The sequence below is a fragment of the Triticum dicoccoides genome, chromosome 5A, assembly GCF_002162155.2.
Source record: "Triticum dicoccoides isolate Atlit2015 ecotype Zavitan chromosome 5A, WEW_v2.0, whole genome shotgun sequence".
NCBI classification, from domain to species: Eukaryota; Viridiplantae; Streptophyta; class Magnoliopsida; order Poales; family Poaceae; genus Triticum; species Triticum dicoccoides.
The window spans coordinates 383527407-383547397 of record NC_041388.1 but is presented as its reverse complement, the minus strand read 5'-3'; the positions used below and the strand labels follow the sequence as shown (position 1 = coordinate 383547397).

The following is a 19991-nucleotide window of genomic DNA, read 5'->3' as shown; positions in this document are numbered from 1 at the left end:
CAACTTGGACGCAAGTGCACGAGCGACCCATATCAAAAAGGTGCATGAAGATACAAGAAACACCATCGAGCGCCAAGTACAACGCCTTGCGACCAAGCTCAACGTCAACAAGCAACCTATGGTCTTCAATAGTAGTGATCTCGTGTGGCTACACCTTCGCAAGGACCGCTTTCTACAAGAACGCAAGTCCAAGCTTCGACCACGAGCGGATGGCCCCTTCAAGGTGCTTGCACGCTACAATGACAACGCTTATAAGATCGACCTCCCGCGCGACAAGTACAACGTGAGCGACATTTTCAACGTCAAAGATCTCTCTCCCTTCCATGGTGATGAAGAATTTGATCCGAGGACGGATCTTCCCCAAGGGAGGGGAGATGATGCAGAGCATCCCAAGGCCATCCCCATTGACCTACCTACATCTCCCATGACACCACTTGCACCCATGACAAGAGCCCGTGCGAGAACCATCGAGAACGAGGTTAACTCTCTCCTTGTTGAACTTCCCTTTGACCCACGTGAGATATGGCTACTGCCTCAATCGGAGTTGCTCTGTGTGCTTAGGTACCATATAAGCAACCAAGGAGATGGAACGGTGCAAGATAGACATCAAGAGCATGGAGACATTTTGCCCAGCCCTGAAGGACCGGAACAACCGCCCGACCACCGCCCGGGCGGAACAACCGGCCGACCACCGCCCAACAACCGGTCTGCCTTCTGTGATCGAGCGGTGCAAGGCCGACACTACACCGGATGTACCGGTAACTACCAAAAGACCGGTATTGCCGCCCCGACAACCGGTGCAACCGCTGGCCCCTTCAACGTCCATCTCCGCAAGCCAGCGCCAGACCTCCCAGCGGAACTACTGCCTTCCAGGACCGGTACTTCCGTCCTGCATGAGCTCCCAGCGGAACAACCGCCCCCTTGACCGGTACTACCGGCCCTGCCTGCGCACAGTCACTTGGGCCAAGGCCCGTGTACCCTTTCGTTACCTAGACTATAAATACTCTATCCCGTACAACTTTCTAGGGTTAGCGTTGGTTTAGCTTATACTTAGAGATAGAGCTTCGCTCATCCACATCGGATCTACTCCTCGTGAGAGACCGCGGCCTCTTCGGAGAAGATCCACTTTGGATTCAAGACCCCTTTACGGGAAGATCCCCTTATGGATTCAAGACCTCCTCTCGGAGAAGAACCAGCTACCCTTTTGTATCGTCCTTAGTTGATCGTGGATTCGTGTATCGTTCTATGTATCCGAGGATCTAGCACATGTGTGACTTGTTCTTGTTTGGTTTGAGTGATTCTCTTATGTTGCCCTTCGTCTTCCTCCCCGTGTTCTTCGTGTTCATCATTGGGATCCGCTCCTTTCGTAAAAAATCGGCCTATAGGGTCTCTACCCTACATCACCATGGCAACTGCAGTTAAACGAACATGGACGAGGGTCTGGACCATGGCAACTGCGGGCACGCGGTGACCGTCACGCGTGGCGTGCGGGAACAGGAGGTACGAGGCCTGACATACGGGCGTGTGGGCGTTATCAACTTCGCCCACACGCACGCGTGTGAGAGGAATCGGGAGGGGAAAAAAGAGGCGTGGGGGCGCTAGTTGTTTTGCCCACACGTAGGTGTATGGGCTGTTCCTCTAATACACCACACAAAATGTGTGGGCGCACTCCTAACACCCACACGTGTGGCACTTATCGGCGTCCTAAATTTAGCCAACGAGACCGACTGCGGCGGAAGAAAAAGTTGTATAATTGAAAACTTCTTTCGAATACGAATTCACTGATATAACTTTTGCTCCCGTCGCAATCGGTTTTGATAGTTAAATTTACGGTCAAAGTTAAAACACGAGGATAAAGGAAGCACTACATTATAGAATTGGGGGAGTAGATCACCTGGGTGTAAAATGTGAAAACGAGAAAAATACTACCTCTTGGTGGGCTGACGTGCGTGCGACACCGTGCGTGTACGTGGTGCGTGCAGGGGCGTGCCATACTTTTCTTCAGCGCGTCGGCGCACGGCTCGCACACACTTCGCTGTCGCTACCAAGTCTCGGGGTCCTCCGGTGATCGGCGAGCGGCCGGAAACGCGTGATCTCAAGAACAGTAGCGTCCCCTTTTTGAATTTTGAACCCTTCGTCCAGACCCTGACACGAGCCAGGCGTTCCCCGGTCAATACGCTTGCGTGTGCGTGTGCGTGTGCGTGTCCCCTGGCGCGAGTCGCGGTCAATAGTCCCCGTGCCCAGCAACGATCCATCCATCCATCCGTCCATCAGCAACCGCCACGCCCCTTTCCGCTCCCACACGAAAAGCCCAAGAACTTTCCTCTCGCCCACCCCACCCCGGCCCAACCCAATCCACGCGCACAGCCCCATCTACAAATACCACGCCCGCCCGCCACCATCCCACATCATCACACATCTCATCCACAGACCACGCCGTGCGCCACGCCGCCTCCCCCCAAAAACCTTTCGAAAACCGCCGCGCCAACCGCCACCCAGCCCGCCCCTCACCACCACCACCCCCCACGCCGCCGGACAAGATGGTGCGGCTGAGCAACACCATGATCGGGATCCTGAACGCAGTCACCTTCCTCCTCTCGGTGCCCATCCTGGCGGGGGGCATCTGGCTGCGGGCCCGCGCCGACGGCACCGAGTGCGAGCGGTACCTGGCGGCGCCGGTGATCGTCCTGGGGGTCTTCCTCATGCTCGTCTCCGTCGCGGGGCTCGTCGGCGCCTGCTGCCGCGTGACCTGCCTCCTCTGGTTCTACCTCGTCGCCATGTTCCTGCTCATCGTCGTCCTCCTCGGCATCACCGTCTTCGCCTTCGTCGTCACGCACAAGGACACCGGCGAGGCCGTCTCCGGCCGCGGGTTCAAGGAGTACCGGCTCGGGGACTACTCCACCTGGCTGCAGAGGCGGGTGGAGAACGACAGGAACTGGAACAGGATCAGGGGCTGCCTCCAGGACGCCAAGGTCTGCAAATCGCTCGAGGACAGGAGGGAGACCCTCGACCAGTTCATGTCCTCCGATCTCTCCCCCATCCAGGTAATTCATTTCACTGCCGATTCGCCTTCTTACTTTTTATTATTCTTCTTGTCCATTAATTAATTTCATTTGATGCCTGAAGATAACAAACCTAGGGAAAATATATTTGATGATCCGAGAAGAATTGATCAAGTACTTACAAATATCATGAAAAATGAGATCTTTTTCACGTGTCTGCGTACGTGCTCGTGGAGATATTTCCGACCACGGAAAAGGATAAGATAGTAGCTCCTGCCCAAGGTCAACAAATTGCGGTTTGAGAAATTGTAGTTGCGCAACTTGATCTAGAGCGATGTTTACGTCTACGGTTGTGCCAGAGGTCAGCGTCATGTAGAGAGGGTCAATCAAATTACTCCACTTGCTTTTGTTGATTGTATTTTGAGATAGCGAACCGCTCTGCTTATTCGTGCGGACAATAATTAACTACTAGTCCCAACCTCAATCAAATAACTACACACAAGAGTTGCATGCATGGTTAAAAAGATAGTAAGAAATCGTCAAGAGAAGACCAACGTTTTGAATACTAGCAATGTTTGATACGATCCTCCCGATTTCCGAGGGGTGACTTTGAGCCGGCGGCGATACTGTCAACGGATTGCTCCTGATTCATAGTGATTTTTCTTCGACCCAAAGCAGCCCTCAGGGCTGCTGCTTTGCATTAAATTCTTTCCAAACGTTCTGACCGTTGCAACGTGGAACCAGACCAGAGACCACAAGTTTGGCAGTGACACCTCCATCTCAACGCTTGGGTGCCATTTTACCAAACTTTCCTATTATCAGGTCGCAGAACCCAACTGCTCCGTGACCAAATTATCTCTTTCTATAAAATAAAAATAACAGCGAGGACTGAGCCATTGAACCTTTTTTTCCTGGTCAGAAAAGAAATTCTTTAATCGACTATTTTATTTGCGACGGAGGCTGACTGACCATTTCATCTTTTCCGGCGAGCAGTCCGGCTGCTGCAAGCCTCCGATCAGCTGCGGCTTCACCTACGTCAACGGCACGCAGTGGAGCGGCCCGGCCAAGTCGACGGAGCCCGACTGCAGCGCGTGGTCCAACGACGACGGGGCGCTCTGCTACGGCTGCCAGTCGTGCAAGGCCGGCGTGGTGGCCACCCTCAAGCGCAACTGGAAGCGCTCCGCCATCATCAACATCGTCTTCCTCGTCTTCATCGTCATCGTCTACTCCGTCGGCTGCTGCGCCTTCAGGAACAACCGCCGCGACCACCGCAACGGCGGCGGGTACAAGCAGCAGGGCGCCTACGCCTGATCGCTCGGCTTGGTCACTTATTGCTCGGATGGATGCGATCGTCTCGTCGTGTCATTCTCATTCATCGTCGTGCTTCTCTTAGGAAGGCCTGATCTAGCTTTGTACAGGCGAGATTTATTATTCTGTGCTCTGATCACTTACTAGTTAGGTTTTACTCCGTGGTCATGAGGAGGGTTGTGTGTATATATTTTCTGTTCTTTGATATGTATGGCAGACCATTATATATGTAACAGATTATTCTGGAGCTATTTATTTCATACAGTATTATATTTATTTTTGTCCATTTTTTCCAATTGATCTGCACCTTTGATTGTTTCTCTTGACTCACAAAGTCACAAGTATGTTCCGGAAATTCGCTCGTGAAGCAGTAGTATTCATTTTGACATCAAGTTTTTTTTTTCTTTTTGAAAAGTCACCAGGGGGCAAAAAAACTGTCCACCTGAACATCAAGTGTTTTAGATGGTTGATGTGTTGCTCATTCAGTGTTGTGACAGCAGCGTGCTGTACAATCCCTTTGATTTTTAAACTTGGACCTTATCCAAGGCTGTATTTTTCCAAGATGGCTTTCAAGCGCGATGGGCACACGCATGCTTTCGAACTGTCTGTGTCACCTTCACTTTCTTGATTCTCCAGCGTGTGAACTACATCAACTTGTTCATTATCAGTAAAGGAGAAACCGCCTGAAGTTGTTCACCTAATTACCGTCCCCATTTGCACACAGGGTGGCAGACAGACGCGCAGGCATGCTCTCAATCTTCTCGACTACTTGTGCCATCCTTCCCATCGAAGTATTACTAGAAAGGGGAGCTATGAAGACAGATGCGCTGGATCATGGTTCACGAGAGATGCAAGTCCAGCCCACCACAACCTCCCAAGATATCCTCCTCGTTACACTTTCGTCTGCAAGAATCGTTATAGCTAGGCATCGCATCGCCTTCCCGATGTCGTTTCTGCGCGACTCTTTCGTGTTGGACTAGCTAGTAGCCCTTCTTAACATAGGCCTCACTGTCTTAACAGCTAACATATCTTCCATGTTGGCTCAGTCGTCCTAGTAATGACGGACAGCGATGGGTTCTGGCTGCCTGGGTCAAATCTGATCATATGCGTTCAGCAGACGGCCAGACTCCGTGTCTGATAATTTTAGCATGCATGGCTGCAAAGTCACGAACAATTTTGTTTTGTTGGCTGACAGACGGTTCAAGGAAGTATGGGAGACAGCTGATTATCAGTTCAAAGGCCGAAGGCAGATTTTTAGAGTAGTGCTAGTGCAATACTCCTATCGTTGGCATGTCGAAGTATCAGCGTTCACGTTTTCAGATAACAATGGCTCTGAAGGATTGTTCTCACTCTCTACTTTTACAACGATGCTATCTTGTTCTACCATGCTCTCACCCTCTCCATCATCTTCTTTACCCCACGGGGCTACACAGAGGCCGATGGTGACAGCGCCTAATACGCTGCGTGAAAGAAAAAAAAAATCACTGTAAACATCATCCACAGCAAAGAGTTATTATCCACTGAACACAACAGGGTTCAGTGGACCTAATGGGGAATGAAGTTGGTGCATACCTCCCACTCCCAGTATGGAGTTCTTCATGAAGGAAGAGTTTAGGTAATACTGTCATGAGTAAACATTGAAGAGATATCCTCTTCGTTTCACTTTCACTTGCAAGAATAGTTGTAGCTAGACATCGCCTTCTTGTGGTCCCTTCTGTGTGACTCTCTAGTCAGACTAGTAATCATTCTTAACATAGGTCTCAGTCCTTGCCAATTGGCGTCTTCCAATATCTTCCATGTTCCCTGATTAATCCTAATAATGCCAGACAGCGATGGGTTCCTGACTGGCTGGGTCAAATATATACTCGGCACATTCAGCATTGTGCAGACAGCTAGACTGTGAGTTTGATAACGTAGCATGGCCATTGGCCAAGAACTATCAAATGGAAAAAGGCAAATTTTAGCATGGTCCCTCTTACCTCCTCTTTTTACATGTGAGGTAAGAAGGTAAGAGTTAATCAGGCCATTAATTAATGAGATCAATGGCTCAGATCTATTTTATACTCTTACCTCTCATGTGAAAAGCGGGGGTAAGAGGGACCATGTTAAAACTGCTCATGGAAAAAATATGTACACATATTTTGGCAACAAGCAAGCAGTGAAAGAAGTATCAGAAAAAGGGATCATTATAATTCGAAGGCTAGAAGCTGATTCTAAAAAACAGCAATGTCATTGGCATCTCGAAGCATCAGCATCCGCGTTTTCAGATAACAACAATGGTTCTGAAAGATTGGTCCCACTTTCTACTTTTACACCCATACAATCTTGCTCTAGAATGCTTTCAGAATCACCAGAGCGGATGGCCAGCCCCTCACCGCTTGCATCATCAGCTTTACCCCACAGCACAACATACAGGCCTAGGATGATTACAATAGCACCTAACACGCTGCACACAGACAATTTCATGGTAAACATCATCCACGGTAGCAGTGATTATGTACCGAGCAGAATAGGAAGTTCAGTCGACATACCTCCCAATATGCAGTTCCTCGTGAAGGACGAGCGTGGACAATATTGTTGTGATGACCGCGCTCAGCGGTGTAAAAATTGCGCTGTAAAGGGGGCCTTTCACTGATATGCACCAAGATTGCATAAAAAAGTTTGCGCCCGATGCGAAAACGCCCTGCAAAAATTGTTCAGTGTTGTTAAGTGGCCAAGCTCATTATACATCAACACAGTTCAGAACAACATGTGGATTACCATGCCATGCGTGCATTTAAATGGACCAAAACTTACTCCGTATAAGATGCAGGGGAGCTCCCAGATAGAAGCAAGCTTCCAGATCTCCATGTAGTTCGCTTCTAGGAAGAAGGCCATCACCGCGCATTGCAAGGTCGCTAGGAAGCACATCCAGGTTGCCAAGGACAGCGGATCAAGGTAGGATTTACAGACCGGTACCTGAAAATGACCGCGAATCATCATCATCATTCAGAAACCAATCAATCGCACAGAGCATACACATTTTGTCCACATTCTGACAGAAATGGGATGAATGTTTTCAAGCCAAGGTGCATGCAATGCAATGCTTGCCTGCAAGATGTACCAGATGGAGAAACAGAAGGCGTTCCCCATGAGGTAGATGCCGCCTCGCACCCAGTCATCGGTCGCCGGCAGGAGCAGGGCGCCGAGAAGCTTTGGGCCCTTGAAGAACGCCATGAGCATCGCTCCGGCGAGGCAGACGACGGTGCCGACGATCTTGGCGATGCTTCTTGAGCTCCTCAAGTCCACCTTCTCCAGCCTGCGAAAAGCGTGGGAATGGGATGATCGGTCAGGCGTTTCGAGTCACTCCACTAGTGGGCCGAAATGGAGGAGTCGTGGTGGACCAGACGAAAGCCACAAGCCCGAACAATCAATGGGCTGACTGACCTAGTGGGCCTATGCAAAATGAGTAGCTACAAGCGACCTACGAAAGAAATCGGACTTTTCTCAAAAAAAAAAAACCCGAAAGAAATCGGACGGCCAGCAGGCTCTGTCTGAGGCACCGGCGAGGAGCGGAGAAAGGGGAGGAGGAGCAGAGCGAGTACCCGATGACGGCGGCGATGGCGAAGGTGATGCCGGGGGCGAGGTTGGTGGTGGCCCGGGCCATGGACGGCGACGCCAGCTGCAGCCCCATGAAGTAGAAGTACTGCCCGGTCGCGCTGCAACATCGATCGACATGTATCGTATCAGCGCAAGGTGCCGGAATCGAGCCGTACCATCAGAGATGAAGAGGACGAGATGTGTGTGCGTACCTGGCGAGGGAGGCGAGGAAGAGGAGGGCGAAGGCCCGGGAGCCGACGGCCATGGGGCGCAGCGTGAGCCCCCTGGCGGCGAGCGAGGCGAGGAGGAGCGCGGCGGCGGCGATGCCCTGGCGGTAGGCGACGAAGACGATGGGGCGCATGCCCAGCCCGTAGGCCGTCTTGAGCGCCATGTCCACCAGCGAGTAGAAGAGCTGCACCAGCACCATCGCCACGCACGGCTTGTGCCGCTCCGCCCACGCCCGCCATCCGCCGCCCGCCATCGCCATCGCCATCGCCATCGCGCCCGCTCGGCAGCCACCAGCTAAGTAGGAGCATCCATGTGCGGCGGACAAGCCAGGTTTTGCGTGCTAATTTTGTTTACGGTTCGGGTTTTGCAGTCAAACCAGCTGCTACCAGACGATGAGATAAAGAGTTGAGCGCCGGCTGCCCACGGTGATGCGGCGAGCATGCGTGGATCGCCCGGCTTGGAATTTTCGCCTTAAAGTATGCACAGTGATCATGTCCTCTTGTGCTTCTTTTCGGTGCTGTGACTCATGTTCCCCTCTAATCAATTGGTTTCTGCGGCATTCGTGCCCGAGTTCTCCTCTCCTACTATCCTGAATTGGCTGGCGCCATGTGGTCGTCGGCGTTTTTATTTCTTTAGCACCTTTCATTTTCATCCGTTAGCTCGCTCGCCGCCTGGCACTAGTTCAGCATGACTATTGCCTAGACTGAACATACATACTGACTGGAGAAATGCACAATGGCTGCAGGGGCGCACCGTCGGTGTCAGTCAAGAAGCCAGATTCGCCTCTGAAGTTTCTGTACGATTTGATTGTAGCGCACCGAATTGTCAAGACAATGGTGCCGTAATTGGTAAGCACAGCCCCCCACCCCCTACCTCATCTTAAATTCGTGGGACACAACAACATTTACGGCCATTATCTTTTGTACATTAGCGGCGACACCATGGGCTTGGCCACATGGTCCACCAGCACACTAGTACTCTCCCTCGAAAAACAACCATGCAGCTACAGAACACATGCGACCATAAGCTGAGAAAGATCACTGGCTGTTCCAAAATTGTAGAGCCACTACTTCTCGATCGGATTCTTGTCCGCCAGGAGCGGCGCGGTGATCGTACTTTCCGCGTCGAGGAGCTGAGAGCCCGACCATGTCTTCTCCAGATCATCGGCGTGCCCCGCCGCCCTCGGGCTCTTGACGTCGCCTGCTTTGCCCCACAGCACGATGTACAGCCCGGCTACCACGGCGAATGCACCCAACAAGCTGGACAAGCAGAACCGTTTCGCTAAGTAAGTTGAGAAGTACAGTAGTAATAAAATGGCAGGATCAGCAAAACCGGACTGCATGCTCAAGTTGCAGACAGTAAGACGCACCTTCCGATGTGTGGCTGTTCGTGGAGGATGACGGTGGCGAGCACGGTGGTGACGACGGTGCAGAGGGGGTTGAACATGGCCGAGTAGAGAGGGCCCCTCACCGTTATGCACCACGACTGCAGGTAGAACGTCACGCCTGACCCGACCGCGCCCTGCGTGCCCAACGATCGACATTGTTCAACACTTGTACATACTCCGTGGTTGTTTGTCCGCGGAAACGGCGGCGACACGTACGGGAAATACTGAAAGTGAATGGGGCGACGATGAGCTTACGGCGAAGATGCAGCCCATGAGCTCGAAGAGCGAGTGGATCTTCCAGGCGTCGAGGCCCGGCAGCACGAAGGAGTTGAGCAACGCCATCTGCGCCGTGGACAGGAAGCACATCCAGGCCGACAGCGTCAGGGGATCCACGTACGACTTGCAGATCGGCACCTGTGAAATAGTAGAAGGTTAATATTGTGCTCCTCTTCCCTGAAGATCTTCCTGGCTGGCTGACTGACACGGACCTGTATGATGAGCCAGAGCGACCAGCAGGAGCTGCTGCCGACGAGGAACAGCGCGCCCATCACCCAGTTCCGGCTCCCCGGCGAGTTGAGAAGAAGCAGGTCGTCCAGGCCCAGCCCGGCGCCGCCGACGCCCAGCGAGTCGTGCAGCAGCTTGGGGCCCTTGAGGAAGGTCATGACCATGGCGCCTCCGACGCAGACGGCGGTGCCGAATATCTTGGCCACGCTTCGCGGCTTCCTCATCTCCACGCATTCTAGACTGCGTTCATGAGCCGGCGGTAATTTCATTAGTAACCAATTCCACTTTCGTAATTGAGTTTCCAGTAAAATACTTCCTTAAATAGAGTACTACTTATAGCAAGAAGCCCACTTAGTTAGAGTGCCCACTGACACTCATACACAGTGATGGAGAACAGAGTGTATATAAGTGACAACGTGTGACAGTACCAATTATTTGTATTTTGCCCCGAAGCGTTCCACAAATAATGCTGCCCCGTACGTAGCCCCCCACGTACGTTGTCGGCACTACTGTGCTGGTGTCCTAGAAAGACAGCATTCATTGCATTTTGTAGTACAGTCAGCAGTGTCGGGTGCTAGATGATTTCTGTTACTTGTCATTCTCCTTACATGTAGTATAAGTAAAAGTAATTTTCTAGCATTTTGGAACATAAGACACATACTAGACCTAAATCTTTTAGCCCTATTCCATGTGTTTACAGAGAAGAGAATGTTCGATCTGCACGATCAGTGGGAAAATTGACAGAAACAGGAAGAGCACAAGATGCCGACAGTCCCCGGGAATCGTCGTTCACCACAACTAATTGGGAGGTAACCTACACTACACACAGAGGATGATGAACACCGCACACATGTTACGTACTCAAGCCACACACGCCCACACCAGATAACATTTCACGTCTACGTCTACCATGCAGGCACGAATACTGCGGAAGCTCCAAGCATCGATCTGTCACACAGCTCAGACATGCGTGCGCTTCCCGCACTTACCACCATTATAAGCACGAACACTGACAAAATTGGATTACTTAGTGGTTGAGGGCACAAGTTGTCTTGTTAGCCACAGTTTATTGTCCCATAGGAATAGGATATATATTCTCTGGATCTACCTTACCTACATATACTGTAGAAGTAGTACATATATTATGACCCTAACTGCCCCATTAGTTAATTCCATAATTATCGTCCCCGATACCCTTCAGCTGACTAAGCAGTGACGCGAGAGATCTACAAGGTGCGCACACGCTCATGGCCTGGATTTCATTTTTAGACCACAGATGATGAAACTTGCATGATGAGAAACTGTGAACACACGATGTGAATAAAATGCAATGCCGGCTTACTGCTTGCAGTTCCAGGTACGGTACTCACCCTACTGACGTCGCCAGCACGAAGGTGATCGCCGGTATCAGGTTCGTCATGGCCGTCGCCATGGACGATGACCCCAGGTAGATGCCTTGGTAGTACATGTACTGATTCGCCGTCGCCCTGTTAATTCGTTGCAGATATACACACCAAATGAAATGATCAGTAATGTTTTTTTTAGGAAGAAATGATCAGTGATGTAAACAAGACTGTTCGATCGCTTCGGTGCTCAGCTCAGCACGTACGTGACCGTTCGCAAGACCGCGAGAAGGCATATATGGACGTACCCGACGAGAGAGGCCAAGAACACCAGCACGAAGCCTGTCGTCCCGATGCAAACAATCTCCTTCAGCCTCTTCCTGGAGAAAAGACAATTTATTTACACAAACAATTTATTTACGCCAACGGATGTCTATGAAGTGGGAGAAGGAGAGAGAGAGAGAGGGATCGATCTTGTGTTACCTGTTGGCGAGCAAGGTGATGGGGACGAGGACAGCGGTGGCGATGGCCTGCCTGTAGACGACGAACACCATGGGGCTCATGCCGCGGCTGAACATGGCCTTGGCCCACAGCGCCATGGCCGCGTAGATGCACTGCACCACCACCATGGCCGCCAGCGGCTTGTGCTCCTCCATGGCAACGCCCGCCGCCGCCGCTGCTTAGGTAGGTACCACTAAGTAGCTAGCCGGGCGCCGGAGAGATCTCGAGAAACTAGTCGAGTGGGCGGGCGGCTGCAAGGAACGGCTGAGGCGGGCTAGGTGGTTTATATACGCTGCAAAGGTCGTAGGTTCGCACAAGGTTCTGCAGTGCTTCGTTCATGTGCCGCCTAATGTATTGACGGGCCCACGATGTTGTCGTACTACCTGATGTTGGCCTCGCGTGGCAGGATGGGAACAGGTCAGCTAAGCTAGCTGGTTTTTGACAAATCTTGACTGCTGAGACATGTTAATGGTCTCATGCAGCGTGCTTATGTGGACATTATTCTACTCCTGTGTCAGACTGACAGCGTGAGCTAAGAGCATCTTCACTTCACTTCCCTTTCCCACCCCACCCCCCAATAGCCCCCCAGGCGTCCTTTTTAACGCCGACGAAAAAACGGCCCACTCGCGCCCCTCGATCCTCGTTTAACCGGCGAACCCAAGCCGAACCCAGCACACCGGGGGGCGCCGGCTGAAGCGAAAAGGCGCGTGGGCCTGCATTGTCGGCGACACCGGCGGATTTCCCGTCGTTTTCTTCCCCCTTTTCCTCCATTTCCCCGGTGTCGCCCCCTTCTCCCCTGCCGCTCCTGCCATTCTCTCCCCAAATCCGCCCGCCATGCCGCCGAAGAAGTATGCGCCCCCTCAGCTAGCCACCGATGCCGTCCAGCCAAAGCAGAGGAAGCCGAGGGCGCCGATGGCAAGGCCCCCGGGCTTGTCGAATGCCTAGTGGAAGGCCGATGTTGATCGTCGGGAGGTGGTCACCGTCGACCGGCGGAACATGCTCATAATGAAGAAGGCCAGGGACGCGGCGGCGGCAGAGCAAGAGGAGGCGTCTCGCGCGGGGATGGCGAACCTTCCGCCCCAACAGGCCAGCCAGTGCCCACAAGCCGCGTGGGGGAGCCAGCAGAGCGTCGCGTCGCCGGCCAACTTCTCGCCGCCACTGTGGGGGTACGCGCCCTCGCCTGGCTACGCCGACGGCGACGCGCATGACGGCTTCAACCCCAACATCACCTTCCCGCATGGCGCGGCGCCGCGCGCGCCCCCTCCAGCTTCAACCCCGACCTGCGCACTCGCTCCCCCGTGTTCGCCGTCGACCTGAACACCCGGTACAGCTACTCGCCACTGACTTACTCAGGTTCGCCTACACCACCTCTACGCCGTGACGCCCTACCCTTCGCACACGGCTCGGCGCCATAGTTCAGTAGCACCGACGCTGACATGGACGAGATCATCACGAACGGCTCGGTCATCGCTGCTTCATGCCCCGGGTTCCACACGCAAGACAAAACCCTGGACGCTGCCGTGGACATGGAGGACGAGCTCGACGACGTCGGGGAGGAGGTGGGGAGGAAGAACCGGCGGAGGCGGAGCCGGCGCCCAAAGGGAGAAAGAAGAAGCGGACGACCAACGCCAGGCCGCGCGAGCCTCGCGTCAAGTGGACGTCCAAGGAAGATGAGTGCCTTGCCGAAGCATGGAAGACCGTCAGCATCGACCCGGTCGCTGGCTTGAATCAAAACGCCGACTCGTACTGGCGAAGGATCAAGACGGTGTTCGACGGGTGCAAGTTGGTCGACCCCGACTTCGCCAACATCCACATGGACCGTGGCAAGAAGGCCATGGCGAACCATTGGCGACCATCCAGGCAGCTTGCAAAAGGTGGCATGGGATTCAAGCGGAGGTCGCCGCTCTCCCGGAAAGCGGCGCCAACGTCGAGTGTCTGGTATGGCCATCGGTCGCCGACCTAGTTCTTCGTCTTGTACTTCACGGACACTTTTTTCATTGGCTGTGCAGATGGTTCAGATGTTTAACATGTTTCGACAGGACAACAGCGACCAAGAGTTCAAGTTCCTTCATGTGTTCACCAGGATCGAGTCATGCGAGAAATGGACGGAGTGCCGGATCGCTCTCGCCAAGGCGAAGGACATCTACAACCCGGACGTTCCTGCCCTGGCGGTGGCAGAAGGGCGCCCTGATGGCAACAAAAGAAGCAAGGCGACGAAGGACGTGGCACCCGCTGCTGAACGGCCGCAATCGTCGATTGAGCAGTGCATCGCCGATGCCAAGAGGAAGGAAAAATCTGATGTGAGGTGGTCGGTGTTGATGACGAAGCAGGACGTCACGCTCGACCTTCTCAGGACCAACGTTGTCGCAAAGAAGAGGAACACCAACCTGGCGTTCTTGACGGGGGTAGACACGTCGATGATGGACGAGCTGGTGAAGGCGTGGTACCTGGCGGAGCGCAGCCTCATCTTGAACCAGACGTCGGGACCGGCGGCGACCACCGCCCCTACGCCCACTACGCCAACACCGACGCCGAGCCCGAGCACTGAAGTTGTGCCCACACCGACGCCGAGACCGAGCACTGAAGTTGTGCCCACGCCGATGCCTAGCTCGACCAGCCCTGCGGTAGAGGAGCCTACCATTTGATAAGCTCCATGTCTATTGTTGCTACCCTTTTGATTGCCAAACTTCGGCTATTTCGATTGTCGACTTGTGGCATGATGATTGCTGAACTGTGTCATTTTTTGGTAGCGGGAAAGTGAACTTTGAATTTTGATGCGTTTGGGGGCCGAAACCTGGGGGCGCGGCTGGGAGCTCGATCGCCCCCAGGCCGGAAAAACTGCCGGTGCAAACGCCAAAAGCCCTTTGCGGGGTGCGCTGGGGGGCCAAACGGCAGGAGATGCTCTAAGCTACATATGTCTAATCATATGAGTTCGGTCGTAAGAGCATCTCCAACAGGCGTGCAACTGCACGACACACTTAAACTGTCTTACTGAAGGAAATATGCTCTAGAGGCAATAATAAAGTTGTTATTTATATTTCCTTATATCATGATAAATATTTCTTATTCATGCTAGAATTGTATTAACCGGAAACTTAGTACATGTGTGAATACATAGACAAACAGAATGTCACTAGTATGCCTCTACTTGACTAGCTCGTTGAATCAATAATTGTTATGTTTCCTAACCATAGACATGAGTTGTCATTTGATTAATGGGATCACATCATTAGAGAATGATGTGATTGACTTTACCCATCCGTTAGCTTAGCACGATGATCGTTTAGTTTGTTGCTATTGCTTTCTCCATTACTTATACATATTTCTATGACTATGAGATCATGCAACTCCCGAATACCAGAGGAACACTTTGTGTGCTACCAAACGTCGCAATGTAACTGGGTGATTATAAAGGTGCTCTGCAGGTGTCTCCGATGGTGTTTGTTGAGTTGGCATAGATTGAGATTAGAATTTGTCACTCCGATTGTCGGAGAGGTATCTTTGGGCCCTCTTGGTAATGCACATCAATATAAGCCTTGCAAGCAATGTGACTAATGAGTTAGTTACGGGATGATGCATTATGGAACGAGTAAAGAGACTTGCCGGTAACGAGATTGAACTAGGTATTGAGATACCGACGATCGAATCTCGGGCAAGTAACATACCGATGACAAAGGGAACAACGTATATCGTAATGTGGTTTGACCGATAAAGATCTTCATAGAATATGTGCGAGCCAATATGAACATCCAGGTTCCGCTATTGTTTATTGACCGGAGACGTGTCTCGGTCATGTCTACATAGTTCTCGAACCCATAGGGTCCGCACGCTTAACGTTCGGTGACGATCGGTATTATGAGTTTATGTGTTTTGATGTACCGAAGGTAGTTCGGAGTCCCGGTTGTGATCACGGACATAACGAGGAGTCTCAAAATTGTCTAGACATAAAGATTGATATGTTGGATGACTATATTCGGACACCGAATGAGTTCCGGAGGTCACCGGATAATTATCAGAGTGCCGGGGGGTTATCGGAACCCTCGGGGGAACTAATGGGCCAACATGGGCCTTGTGAGAGAGAGGGGAGGGTCCATAGGGCTGCCCCCCCTTGGGAGTCCGAATTGGACAAGGAGGGGGGCGGCGCCCCCTCTTTCCTCCCCTCTCTCCCTCTCTTTCCTTCCCCCTCCTTCTTCCTAGTTGGACTAGGAAAGGGAGGGTCCTACTCCTACTAGGAGGAGGGCTCCTCCCTCTCCTTGGCGCGCCCCAAGGCCGGCCGGCCTCCCCCCTTGCTCCTTTATATACGGGGGCAGGGGGCACCCTAGAACACGCAAGTTGATTTTTTCCAGCCGTGTGCGGTGCCCCCCTCCACCATAATCCACCTCGGTCATATCGTAGCGGTGCTTAGGCATAGCCCTGTTCCGGTAGCATCATAATTATCGTCATCACGCCGTCGTGCTGACGAAGCTCTTCCTCGACACTCTGCTGGATCGTGAGTTCGTGGAACGTCACCGAGCTGAACGTGTGCAGATCGCGAAGGTGTCGTACTTTTAGTACTAGGATCGGTCAATCTTGAAGACGTACGACTACATCAACCGCGTTGTCATAACACTTCCGCTTACGGTCTACGAGGGTACGTAGACAACACTCTCCCCTCTCGTTGCTATGCATCACCATGATCTTGCGAGTGCGTAGGAATTTTTTTGAAATTACTACGTTCCCCAACATTTACAATGCCGAAATAGCATTTTTTTGCGCAGCAAGGCGCTAGCTCCAGCGACCGCTGCAAAATATGGCATGCACGAGCAGCTCCAACAGGCGCGGCAAAAAATGATGCGCGAGCAACAGGTACTACCTTGCAACATATACGAATAGCATATAGATAAAAAAATCTACATAGAGATAAAATTCATATGATGCAAATAGATAAAATTCATACGATAAAAATAGCATAGTTCATCAAGCCCAACGCCGCAAACTAGTCCATATGATACAAATAATAAAAATAGATAAAAACGATACTATGATGCAAACATAGTAGAAACTACTCCTAGTTGGTGTAGTCCGACGACAGAAACGCGTCATTCCATTGAGGATCATTGTCGTCAAAGGTCGACGCCGGTCCCAGGTCGCACTGCGCTAACGCCAGTGCCTTCCGCTCACGCATGTCCGCCCGATCTGCGACTCGCTACGCCCTCCTCTCCGCCCAGAAGTCGTTCTCTCGGGCGACATCCTCCGGGAAGCGTTGGCGCCACTCCTCCATGGCGTACACGTCCGCCTCGGCGATGAGGAGGCGGCGCTCCCGCCTACGCTGGACGTGGCGGTCCTCGTCGGTGACTAGCCGCGGCGGAAGCGTGAGCACCTGCGCCTGCTTGCGCGCCTGGGCGTCGGAGAAGCTCATCTGTGCCCGTGGCCTCCCGAGGCGCTACGTTGTCTCGTCGTATGCGTGGGCAGCCTCGTGGGAGGTCTCGAACGTCCTGAGACCGAGAAGCACGTCACCGAAGCGTATCTCCGCATAAAACATGCCGGAGGGGCAGGCACGGACGCCGCGGTAGTCGGAGCTGCTTTGGGGCGCGCGGCGGTGTCGTGTGAAGAGTGCGGCGGTGTCAGGAGAAGGGCATGCTACCTCTTGAGCACTGCGTTGGTTTTCCCTTGAAGAGGAAAGGGTGATGCAGCAAAGTAGTGTAAGTATTTCCCTCAGTTTTTTAGAACCAAGGTATCAATCCAGTAGGAGGCTACGTGCGAGTCCCTCGCACCTACACAAAACAAATAAATCATCGCAACCAACGCAATAAGGGGTTGTCAATCCCTACATGGTCACTTACGAGAGTGAGATCTGATAGATATGATAAAATAATATTTTTGGTATTTGTATGATAACGATGCAAAGTAAAATAAAAGGCAATAAAAATAGCTAAGTGTTGGAAGATTAATATGTTAGAAGATAGACCCGGGGGCCATAGGTTTCATTAGTGGCTTCTCTCGAGAGCATAAGTATTTTACGGTGGGTGAACAAATTACTGTTGAGCAATTGACAGAATTGAGCATAGTTATGAGAATATCTAGGTATGATCATGTATATAGGCATCACGTCCGAGACAAGTAGACCGACTCCTGCCTGCATCTACTACTATTACTCCACACACCGACCGCTATCCAGCATGCATCTAGAGTATTAAGTTCATAAGAACAGAGTAACGCTTTAAGCAAGATGACATGATGTAGAGGGATAAATTCATGCAATATGATAAAAAAACCCATCTTATTATCCTCAATGGCAACAATACAATACGTGCCTTGCTGCCCCTACTGTCACTGTATAAGGACACCGCAAGATTGAACCCAAAGCTAAGCACTTCTCCCATTGCAAGAAAGATCAATCTAGTAGGCCAAACCAAACTGATAATTCGAAGAGACTTGCAAAGATAACCAATCATACATAAAAGAATTCAGAAAAGATTCAAATATTGTTCATAGATAAACTTGATTATAAGCCCCCAATTCATCAGTCTCAACAAACACACCGCAAAGAAGATTACACCGAATAGATCTCCACGAGAGAGGGGCAGAACATTGTATTGAGATCCAAAAAGAGAGAAGAAGCCATCTAGCTAATAACTATGGACCCGAAGGTTTGAGGTAAACTACTCACACATCATCGAAGAGGCTATGGTGTTGATGTAGAAGCCCTCCGTGATCGATGCCCCCTCCGGCGGAGCTCCGGAACAGGCCCCAAGATGGGATCTCGTGGATACAGAAAGTTACGGCGCTGGAATTAGGGTTTTGGCTCCGTATTTGATCGTTTGGGAGTACGTAGGTATATATAAGAGGAAAGAGTACGTCGGTGGAGCAACAGGGGGCCCACGAGGGTGGAGGGCGCGCCTGGGAGGGGGGGTAGGCGCGCCCCCTACCTCGTGGCTTCCCTGTTGGTTACTTGACAGAGGGTCCAAGTCTCCTGGATCATGTTCGTTCCAAAAATCACGTTCCTGAAGGTTTCATTCCGTTTAGACTCTGTTTGATACTCTTTTTCTGCGAAACTCTGAAATAGGCAAAAAAACAACAATTCTGGGCTAGGTCTCTGGTTAATAGGTTAGTCCCAAAATAATATAAAAGTGGATAATAAAGCTCAATAATGTCTAAAACAGAAGATAATATAGCATGGAGCAATAAAAAATTATTGATACGTTGGAGACGTATCAAGCATCCCCAAGCTTAATTCCTTCTCGTCCTCGAGTAGGTAAATGATAAAAATAGAATTTTTGATGTGAAATGCTACCATGCATAATTTCAATGTAATTCTTCTTAATTGCGGTATGAATATTTAGATCCGAAAGATTGAAGACAAAAGTTTAATATTGACATAAAAAATAATAATACTTCAAGCACCCTAATCCTCGTCCGAGTACATGGGTAGCAGCCGCAGCTCCGGCTCCTTCGGCTGCTCTGCGTCACCCTCCACCTCCATCTCCACGTCGAGTACATCAAAGAGCATGTTGGTCGCCACCCGTTCTTGTCGGATGAACTGCTGGTTGGCCTCCATATAGGCCTCATCCTGGATGGACTCCAGGATGGCCTGCCGCTCTACCATCTCGGCCGCTTGGGCGACGACGAACTTCGCCTCCGTGTCCTCCTTGTTGAAGCCTGGAGCCTGGGCCATCTCCTGCTCCTCCTCTTCCTCCTTCGGATCCGCCACCTCCATCAGAGCCGGCTGCTGCTCCTCTCCCTCCTCCTCTGCCTGCTCCTCCTCCTTCGGCTTCGCTGAGTCCGGAGGGTGCCCGGCAGAGATGCGGGGGGTGCCCGTGGTGCGCCTCGTCCGGATCTCCTGCTCGATCTGGTGTTGGCGCTCCGGCGTGAGCATAATGTACGTGGTTATCTTCTGCTGGACCATGGTGAAGATGGAGAGTGTGGGAAGAGCAGTGGAGCGGGAGAAAGAAGGTGGCATGAAGAGAGAGTTTGGCTATGGTTAGGAGACGTCGGCCGGCTTAAATAGCCAGATTTGGCTCGGGCAGGGAGCCGAAGTGGCGTCACGCAGCCTTCACACCTCCCACCGGAGGAGACGTCCATCCGACCATATCGTCACTCTGATGTGGCGGAGGGCGCCCCCCATATCCACCCCATATTTGGGCTGGATATAAGGGGTGC

The 19991-nt window shown here is 51.9% G+C and overlaps 3 protein-coding genes and 1 long non-coding RNA gene across 4 annotated transcripts; 2 read left to right on the top strand and 2 right to left on the bottom strand.

The window, feature by feature from the left end:
- The first annotated feature begins 2421 nt into the window (after nucleotides 1-2421).
- Nucleotides 2422-4590, top strand: LOC119301666 (tetraspanin-8-like). The gene is made up of 2 exons (XM_037578660.1): nucleotides 2422-3044; nucleotides 3996-4590. The coding sequence occupies exons 1-2, from the start codon at nucleotides 2541-2543 to the stop codon at nucleotides 4311-4313; spliced, it is 822 nt and encodes a 273-aa protein (XP_037434557.1). The 5' UTR covers nucleotides 2422-2540; the 3' UTR covers nucleotides 4314-4590.
- A 1859-nt stretch (nucleotides 4591-6449) lies between these two features.
- Nucleotides 6450-8482, bottom strand: LOC119301663 (WAT1-related protein At4g28040-like). Its single transcript, XM_037578658.1, has 6 exons — nucleotides 8102-8482; nucleotides 7895-8008; nucleotides 7401-7608; nucleotides 7107-7268; nucleotides 6842-6993; nucleotides 6450-6756 (listed from the first exon to the last, which is right to left on the bottom strand). The coding sequence occupies exons 1-6, from the start codon at nucleotides 8386-8388 to the stop codon at nucleotides 6540-6542; spliced, it is 1140 nt and encodes a 379-aa protein (XP_037434555.1). The 5' UTR covers nucleotides 8389-8482; the 3' UTR covers nucleotides 6450-6539.
- Nucleotides 8479-11776, top strand: LOC119301665. The gene is made up of 6 exons (XR_005147140.1): nucleotides 8479-8593; nucleotides 8863-8965; nucleotides 10709-10817; nucleotides 10925-11241; nucleotides 11366-11455; nucleotides 11554-11776. It is a non-coding gene; the product is annotated as an uncharacterized LOC119301665 (long non-coding RNA).
- On the bottom strand, nucleotides 8896-12007 carry LOC119301664 (WAT1-related protein At4g30420-like). The gene is made up of 7 exons (XM_037578659.1): nucleotides 11835-12007; nucleotides 11660-11731; nucleotides 11379-11495; nucleotides 9993-10248; nucleotides 9760-9918; nucleotides 9487-9638; nucleotides 8896-9376 (listed from the first exon to the last, which is right to left on the bottom strand). Exons 1-7 carry the CDS (start codon nucleotides 12005-12007, stop codon nucleotides 9184-9186), a joined length of 1122 nt encoding a protein of 373 aa, XP_037434556.1. The 3' UTR covers nucleotides 8896-9183.
- Nucleotides 12008-19991: the final 7984 nt, after the last annotated feature.

What these genes read in the sequence shown, in the direction of transcription:
- LOC119301666 (XM_037578660.1), top strand. Translation starts at nt 2,541, where the DNA reads ATGGTGCGGCTGAGCAACACCATGATCGGGATCCTGAACGCAGTCACC. An exon ending in CCGATCTCTCCCCCATCCAG is followed by an intron (nt 3,045 to 3,995) that starts GTAATTCATTTC and finishes TCCGGCGAGCAG; the next exon opens with TCCGGCTGCTGCAAGCCTCC.
- LOC119301663 (XM_037578658.1), bottom strand. Translation starts at nt 8,388, where the DNA reads ATGGCGATGGCGATGGCGATGGCGGGCGGCGGATGGCGGGCGTGGGCG. An exon ending in GCCATCGCCGCCGTCATCGG is followed by an intron (nt 7,609 to 7,894) that starts GTACTCGCTCTG and finishes CGCTTTTCGCAG; the next exon opens with GCTGGAGAAGGTGGACTTGA. An exon ending in TCCCCTGCATCTTATACGGA is followed by an intron (nt 6,994 to 7,106) that starts GTAAGTTTTGGT and finishes CAATTTTTGCAG; the next exon opens with GGCGTTTTCGCATCGGGCGC.
- LOC119301664 (XM_037578659.1), bottom strand. Translation starts at nt 12,007, where the DNA reads ATGGAGGAGCACAAGCCGCTGGCGGCCATGGTGGTGGTGCAGTGCATC. An exon ending in ATCACCTTGCTCGCCAACAG is followed by an intron (nt 11,732 to 11,834) that starts GTAACACAAGAT and finishes TCTTTTCTCCAG; the next exon opens with GAAGAGGCTGAAGGAGATTG. An exon ending in TCATGGGCTGCATCTTCGCC is followed by an intron (nt 9,639 to 9,759) that starts GTAAGCTCATCG and finishes TTGGGCACGCAG; the next exon opens with GGCGCGGTCGGGTCAGGCGT.